Raw genomic sequence first — 7620 nt, forward strand, 5'->3', positions numbered from 1 at the left:
TAAATCTCAGCATTTTTGTTTCGATCCTGCTGCTTTCCTGTAAATAGCTGATTTATTCACAGTTTGTTGCCAACCCACTCTCTTAGTTGCCTTTTGGTGAAACAATACTTATGAAACCTGGCCTTGTGCAACAGCTTTGTCCTTTGTTTTAACAGGAGCAGGATTGTTGATATTTTCTAGCGATGAGCTGACAAAGGTACGAAGGCGTATTAAGGTCATGATAGGGAGAATATAAATAAATAAGCAGCCGGGGGGCGGGGTAATATTCCGAGAAAAAAAAAAAAAAACTCCGAATTTTCCAGATTAAAGATGTAAATTTATGAGGGAAAAATCGAAAATGTTGAGATGATAGTCACAAACTTAGGAGAAAAAACTCGGAAAATACTGTTTTCTTGTGCTTACCTTTCTTACACTGTTACACTTATAAAGGAGTCACATTACTTTGGGTCACCTACAGCAGTGGTTCTCAAACTTTTATCAGTGGGTTTTTCAGGATGATGTAATTGAATACTGAATTTAAAATCCAGTATTTAACTATGGACTTCCATTTATATTTTAATGAGTATTTATTAGCCTAAATAATGTTTTTGAAGGAAGATTGCATGGATGCTATTTTTTAAGATTTTTTTTTTTAAATCTCACGTACCCCCTGGAGTTCCTCCACGTACCCCCATTTGAGAAACAGTGACCTACAGCCTGCATATTCAGCCCTTGCACTTTATTTATTTTATGATTACCTCATAAAATTATAGTGGCAGTCGGTGTCAAGAGTGTTGTTTTCCTCCGAACAGGCTCATGTTATGGCAATGTCTCTTCAAGGTCTGGATGCTTATGATAATATTGTGATTCTAGCAGTTGTACACGACATAACAAAACAAGACATGAACAAAGTTCAGTTGGTTTATTCAAGTCAGGGTTTGATTGCATCTACAGTGATGTACCTGTTTGTAAAGAAATTGCTGTATTTTAATGAACAAATTTAATTCATTCATTAATTCACTCATTCATTTTCCAAGCTGTTTATCCCATTCAGGGTCACAGGCCGGGATGCTGGATCCTACCTCAGCGCTCATTGGGCAGAAGGCAGGAAACACCCTGGACATGTGGCCAGTCACATACATTTTAGCTCCTTTATGATCCTGGCATTGTGCTAATCTTATTTCTGAAAAATAATTAAATATTTCCTTTGTCTTATGGCTTATTTAAAGGTCATCATAATGAGTGTTAGTTAATAGGAAATAGGGCCCTTAAAAGTCCTTTATGTTTATTAACATTAATACATGTTAGTAGGACTATGTAAGTGTATTAATAACAATAGCATTAACTAATGTTAATAAGCACCTTATAATGGACTTCTTACCTATCAACTAACATTTATTATAATGACCTTCATATAAAGCTTAACCCAGAGTCTATTCATCTGGACACTGCAAAGGTCTGCTAACCTGTAAATTTAGCAATGAAGACATTGTAGCATAGTTAGTGTTCTGTTGCTGTGTGATTATTTGACCAAGTCTCTATACAACACTGCTTCTGTGACAGCCGAGCTTCCCCTTTGAGGTCATTTCAGTTTCATCTAATGTACTCTTTCCAGGTGACTGAATATTATCTTTACATGCTAGAACGCAGCACCACCCAGGCTGTTGACTTAAAAACAGGGTGAAAGATGAACAGACAGCTGAGAATAGTTTTTTTGTTTGTTTGTTTGTTTTTTTGTGGGTGTCTATCACATAATTTCCACATAGCAGCTTTCAACCTCTTCACTTGACCCATTGTGGCCTTACTTAGCAGAATACAGTCAGTCACACAGCCTGCATCATCAGTGAACATTGCAAGCCAGTTCTTATATATACTCAAAAGTTGCCATTGCATCAGGCTCTGATCAGTAACAATCACTGTTCAGTACATTGTAATCACAAGCGTGAGAATGTGGCAGATGTTGTTTCACACTTAAAATATGAGCCATCAATGCTATGTGTCACCTTTTTGACAGGATAAATGCATTTTCAAACATCACAGTTTGTGCATTAGCCCATTCCTCCCTCCTGCCCACCGCTCTCTTCTTCCTGGGGAAAGCATCCTGCTAGCTCATCAGTCAGTGTGTGCTGTTGCCCTCCCCAAACAAAGTGTGTAGGCTGTCCTGATTGACCTTGCTCCGGTGAGTAAATAAAAAAGGGGCTGAGCTCAATTGCAAGGGCTGACCTCACCAGGCCAACTCCCCCCATGCGCTCGGAGCAGGGGTGGTACACCCGCCCGCTGGCCGGATGCATGTAGAGGGCCTCTGGGCGGAATGGCACCGACAGCTTTTCTCCACCCCCGCAGTAGGACAGCAGCTCTGGGGCTCGCCCGGGTTCCTGTGGCCCCGTAGGCCCCTGCAGCAGGTGGGTAAAGACCAGGGGCCGGTCGTCACAGCGCAAGAAGTTCCTCTCCCTCCCACATAGGGACAAGAAGGGGAAGTGTTTCTCATAGCGCCCGCTCTGATTAACACGCAGGCGATTGAAGAAGAAGACCAGGAACTGCTTATCTGACAGTGAAGAAACAGAGATGCCGTCATGAAGTAACATGACGTTCACAGCAAATAATAAATGCACCAGTCTTACTTTAATGCCATCAGTAAGAGAAGGCAGTAGCAGCAGCTTCAAAAACCCTATCCACTGAGTCCACAGTTTATATAGTCTTGTGTGCGGTAACTGGCTCACTGTATGTGCTGTCCAGGTGGAGGGTAAATACAAGAGGCCCCAAAGTGTTTGTTATGCAAAACTGAATAAGCTTTCACTGTTATCTCAGCACATGACTTTGTGTTAACAATTTAAATCTAGCATGAAGAATCCACTGTTTTGAAGATTTCAGAGGTAGACTCATTCATATCAGCTGGAAGAAATAACTTTAGGACATGAGGCAAATGCTTAATATTTTTGTATTTTTGTGTGAGGCTGTTTTACCTTTGAAGCAAGTGACAAAGTTCTTCACTTTAGTGTCATCTAGGAACAGCTGTAAGTTGACCATCAAGGAGAATGAAGAATTAGACAAGTTTTTGCTAACATTTTATCATTATATCATTATTTTGATATCATTTCAGACATTCACCTGCCCTTGATGGTCAATGTAATAGAAGTATTCGCGGATACGAGGCTCAGGGCTCTGGCCTTGTGTGTAAGTTACGCAGGTACGGAGGCAGCGGGGAGCACACAGGCTGGCCAGCCGGCGCAGAGGAGCCCTCAGCCCGCTGCCGACAGCCGCAACCACGGGACACAACATGGCGCAGCGACGAGCACACAGCTGTCCTCTTGTTTTATCACAGCGACAACCTGTGTGTGATACCTGGGAGTCTCTGAAGCCAGAGGCTGCTAACCTCCTCTTCTTACCTTCATGTTGTTATTTAAAGCTGTGCAGAGAAGCGGCGGGGACACAACCCGGAAGTGTTTAGCTGTCACAAATGAGTGTCGTTTTCATCTTGCTGCCGCCTAGTGGACAACACGGGTGTTGTCAGAAATTATCGAATAAGATCAGCTAAAGAATAAAATAGCGGAGATTGCGTTGCTTTTTTTTTTTTTTAATAAGTTAATTGACATAAGCGAGGACAGTAACCCATGTCTGTGTAACAATAGTAGCTCTTTGCTCTCTAATAATACGAGTCAAAAAAGGCAAATTTAATATTCAAAATCCCAGAATGATTCAAACCATAATCACCCGTTTTGCAAAGACGTTCCTCACTTTAATTATCCCTCTAATAATAAGAAAGCAATTAAAAGACAGCTAAAAAAAAAAAAAAAAAGAAGAAGAAGATAGATAGGCCCATAAGCTAGGTGACACCGAGATTTTATTATACTTTTTTGTCTGTTTATCTCACTCATTAGTTGATCCCATGCTTTATTTTCATATTATGGAAAATAATTGATGTGTAGCATTCGTTATTTATTTGTGTGTTTGTTTATATTTAACTTTGTATTTTAAGAGACCTTCACTGGGAAAGGTACGAGTAATATAGTCTAATGGTTAGGTTATATGTTAGACTCTAATTAGTTAAATAGGTTAGATTCTAACATATGTATTGCCAAAACACAATAACACAGTTCGTATTATTTAATGCATATTCCAGCAAGTTATTTATATGAATATCTGCAAATAGTGATCCATAATGCATAGCTTAACAGGGATTACTGTCTGTGTCCAGCAGCCAACAACATGCGGCAGCTAATTTAACAATATTGTTGAGTGAACACAGCCAAGCCTTTCCAGAGAGCCCAGTAAGTGCCGTAAACCTGCCTCAGCTGCTGAGAGGGGCAGGACAGAAACCCCACCACTCCTCGGGGTTACACACAGCAGCAGACAGGCGGGCTGCTCGTATTAAAACAGAGGCTTGTTTGGCTTCAGAGATGGGACTGACATCAGACAAAGCGGCCAATTCAGATGCACTGGTCATGACTTGACCATCATCCAAACCCCTTAGGCAACTCAGAGTAGAAGAGCTGCGCTGAATTATTCTAAAGGGAATAAAAAAGAAGAGTCCGTCCCTTGTGTCTACCTGTGAGGTGCGCTGGGACTTCCGCCTCCCCCTCCCCGCTGGATGGGTGGAGCTGTTCACCTGGAAGCAACAAGATCGAGCCGAGTGCCTTTTCTGAATCAAACAATGACATTACTTTTGGACTTGTGATTTCTGTCCCTCGCCATCGTCGTGTTTGACAGTAAGTTAAAACCTAGGCTTATCACTGGGAGAGTGATAACGCGACTTTGATTCGTTGTTTTTGAATTTGACTACTTTTTTGTCGACCCGTTGCCTACTCTGTTAGCCTTAGATCAAGCAGTTTAGACGGCTTCACATTTTTATGCCAGCGTTTTCTCATTAAAGGGGGTTTCTCTCTGCCCTGACGAAAAATCTCTATAATCTGCCTATTTCCACGGGGGATTGAAGGTTGTTGTATTTTCGCATTGCATGGCGCCGGTTCCCAACATAGTTTGTTATATTTTGTATAGGTCTGTATTATTAGCCTACCACATAATCCAATAATATCCCTGTATAATATCATAACTTAAAGTTTTATTGTATTGGATTTTTTTTTCCATAACAAGCCATCCTCATAAAACAGGTGTCGACTAAGATAGTTTGGCTCAAAGCAAATAAAACGTTCAAAGGTCATCGTTATTGGTTTCTTTTTTCTTTTTTCCATACCCAGTTAGGCTGAGTTATGAGCCATCCGCCCCGCTCCAACCGGGGACACCGGGAGAGAAACGGAGACAACAGACAGTACAGAGATCCGCGAGAGGACAGACACGATGAGAGACGGCCACCAAGCGACAGGTGTGGTGATGTCTTGTCCCAAGAATTCACTGGTTTCCCCCTTTTTGTCATCATGAGACAAGCCCATCTGCCTCCATGGCGCGTTTGTGACACAGCCTGGGGGTGTCCGCTGGTTTCAAGAGTTACACATCTCTATTTATTCATCATTTCTATTCATCATTGTCCTCCCTCCTTCTGTTTCTAAATGTCAGGCCTTCTTCTCGGCCCCCATACTACCCCAGAGACACACCCCCACCCAAACATGTGCGGGACGTCCCACGAGTGGAGCACCATGACTCCAAATGCACCCACATATGCTCTAGGAGAGGTGAGCATGCAGGCAACTTTATCTATAAATCTATAAATCAATCTATGTATACAATGCTGAGTGGAAGTGTAATGAAACCTGCCCATGCATATTGCACTGCGTCACAGTTTTAGTTTTTCTCTCGGCGAAACGCCTTCTTCCTCCCTCCCCCTGCTCACACTGGACATTCCGGTTTTCTGCTATTTACGGAGCTGTGCCTTACAAGTTGCTTCTGATTTGCGAGAAAGCTGATAGCCAGACATTTAGTCTAATACAGTTTTACCTTTTTCATGTTCCTGACCCCCAAACTGATCCCCAATTTGAAGTAATAGCCTAGTTTGGTTTGTTAGTTTACATGGTGTACTTGAACCCTGACTAGATTAAAAGTGCAACATTAAAACAAAGTTAATAGTAATTGCACATAACATTTTCTTGTGAATTATGGTGAAATCAAACTATCCCTCATTGTCAAGGACCCCTGGGAGCATGAACTTTGAAAATCACTGATAGATTTGTAATAGACCAAGCAGTCACATAGCCCAGTTAATTACTGAAGTTGATGATGAAACTTTGTCTCCGTGAAAGAAGTCACTAATGGTGCGTGTGTGTGTGTGTGTGTGTGTGTGTGTGTGTGTGTGTGTGTGTGTGTGTGTGTGTGTGTGTGTGTGTGTGTGTGTGTGTGTGTGTGTGTTGGCCCCCCCAGGCATCGTGCTGATTTGCTCCGTGCTGACCAACGCCCTGGTCCTCATCTGTGTGGTGGCGGCTCAGATGGTGTCATCAGGCATGTCTTCCGCGGCCGGAATGGGAGGTTTCAGCATCAACTCCAACTTTAACCTGCAGGGCACAGATCTGCAGAAGGCCCGCGACCTCGACATGCACTACAGCCAGATGAGGGCGCCCGGCATCTACGGGGGTATCGCATTTAGCCTCACCTTCGGGGTGGTCTCCCTCCTGTTCGTGGTGTCTGGGAACAAACCGTCCCACCAGCTGTCCCGGAAGCTGCTTTATGGAGCGCTGGTGTTTCAGGCCGTGGGTGCGGTGGCGTACGTGGTGGCGGTCGGACTTTACCTGCACTTTGTCATCGGTGTCAATTCCACGGACGTGTGTAAGCAGCGCGAGCGGCTGTACATGCGCTACGGCTACACCTGGATGAGCTGTGACGTCGGCGGGGCTGACGCGGCCGTGGCTCTGTTCGGCCTCATCACGGCCATACTGTACGCGGTCGGGGCCGTGCTCACTTTCCAAACCATCCGAGGGGTGAAGCGCTACCTGCAGGAGCGGAAACGACCAGATGCGCACCGGCAGTCTGACACTACCGCTGTCTGAGGAGGGAAGCAAGACAGTGGGATAGACTTTTTGCGATATATGGCTTGTTGGGCTCATTTTCCTTGACCAATGAGCAATTTCCATGTTGAGTTTCGTGTTTTGTGACAGGGATTTGTGTAGACTTTAACTTGTACACCAGTGTCACTGAAGCAATGTTTTGCTTCGTTTTTTTTTTTTTTTTGTTTTTTTTTTTTAACCCGAGATTGACTTTTAATGTATCTTTGATTTTGCAGTGTAGTGTAAACATTTGTACCAATATAACACTTTTTTTATAAATAACTAAAATAAACCTTGATCAATGACTGTTCCATATACCAGTGCACCTATTACAAGTGTGATACATCAAAATGGCCTGCTGGGGGCATCAGGGCCATACAAATGCAACACTGCACGCTTAAATCCCTGATAATGTCATCACCCTCTGTCCCTCTGAGAGGCTTTGTGCCAGCTGTTAGATCACCATGCCCCTCTCCACTGGCCTCACACACACAAAAGACACCATAGTGAGGTAACTGTTATCTAGTTCAGTTAAGTAATGCTAACAAAGGACATTCTCCGGAGTGAGGTAATAATTCGAGTTGAATTTACAGCTGCAGATAACACAATATAATGGTTTCATCACAAAGGCATAAGCTATGCAGTACAATAAGTCAATTCTTGGGATAATGCAAGGTCATCGTTAGTTTATTGTGCGGCTATTCATTCAGTT

At 43.1% G+C, this 7620-nt stretch overlaps 3 protein-coding genes across 4 annotated transcripts in view; 1 reads left to right on the top strand and 2 right to left on the bottom strand.

The window, feature by feature from the left end:
- naprt (nicotinate phosphoribosyltransferase) overlaps nucleotides 1-159 on the bottom strand; it is a 7882-nt gene extending 7723 nt beyond the window's left edge. Inside the window, exon 1 of the mRNA XM_030050523.1 lies at nucleotides 1-159. This exon is cut by the window's left edge and continues 421 nt beyond it. The gene's annotated coding sequence lies outside the window, so the exon portion shown is untranslated.
- A 722-nt stretch (nucleotides 160-881) lies between these two features.
- Nucleotides 882-3448, bottom strand: c4h8orf82 (chromosome 4 C8orf82 homolog). The gene is made up of 3 exons (XM_030050526.1): nucleotides 3088-3448; nucleotides 2943-2991; nucleotides 882-2524 (listed from the first exon to the last, which is right to left on the bottom strand). The coding sequence occupies exons 1-3, from the start codon at nucleotides 3256-3258 to the stop codon at nucleotides 2028-2030; spliced, it is 717 nt and encodes a 238-aa protein (XP_029906386.1). The 5' UTR covers nucleotides 3259-3448; the 3' UTR covers nucleotides 882-2027.
- Nucleotides 3449-4332: 884 nt separating this feature from the next.
- Nucleotides 4333-7154, top strand: LOC115358508 (MARVEL domain-containing protein 3). Of its 2 annotated transcripts, none has more exons than XM_030050525.1 (4): nucleotides 4333-4685; nucleotides 5187-5299; nucleotides 5491-5606; nucleotides 6289-7154. In XM_030050525.1, exons 2-4 carry the CDS (start codon nucleotides 5187-5189, stop codon nucleotides 6909-6911), a joined length of 852 nt encoding a protein of 283 aa, XP_029906385.1. In that variant the 5' UTR covers nucleotides 4333-4685; the 3' UTR covers nucleotides 6912-7154. The 2 variants fall into 2 exon arrangements, with proteins under 2 accessions (XP_029906385.1, XP_029906384.1); XM_030050524.1 differs by having other exon boundaries at nucleotides 4334-4685; nucleotides 5175-5299; nucleotides 6289-7152.
- The last annotated feature ends 466 nt before the right edge of the window (nucleotides 7155-7620 follow it).

This window comes from Myripristis murdjan, chromosome 4 (genome assembly GCF_902150065.1).
Source record: "Myripristis murdjan chromosome 4, fMyrMur1.1, whole genome shotgun sequence".
Classification (NCBI taxonomy): domain Eukaryota; kingdom Metazoa; phylum Chordata; class Actinopteri; order Holocentriformes; family Holocentridae; genus Myripristis; species Myripristis murdjan.

What these genes read in the sequence shown, in the direction of transcription:
- c4h8orf82 (XM_030050526.1), bottom strand. Translation starts at nt 3,258, where the DNA reads ATGTTGTGTCCCGTGGTTGCGGCTGTCGGCAGCGGGCTGAGGGCTCCT. An exon ending in ACATTGACCATCAAGGGCAG is followed by an intron (nt 2,992 to 3,087) that starts GTGAATGTCTGA and finishes GTCAACTTACAG; the next exon opens with CTGTTCCTAGATGACACTAA. An exon ending in CTTTGTCACTTGCTTCAAAG is followed by an intron (nt 2,525 to 2,942) that starts GTAAAACAGCCT and finishes CTTCACTGTCAG; the next exon opens with ATAAGCAGTTCCTGGTCTTC.
- LOC115358508 (XM_030050525.1), top strand. Translation starts at nt 5,187, where the DNA reads ATGAGCCATCCGCCCCGCTCCAACCGGGGACACCGGGAGAGAAACGGA. An exon ending in AGACGGCCACCAAGCGACAG is followed by an intron (nt 5,300 to 5,490) that starts GTGTGGTGATGT and finishes TCTAAATGTCAG; the next exon opens with GCCTTCTTCTCGGCCCCCAT. An exon ending in CCACATATGCTCTAGGAGAG is followed by an intron (nt 5,607 to 6,288) that starts GTGAGCATGCAG and finishes TGGCCCCCCCAG; the next exon opens with GCATCGTGCTGATTTGCTCC.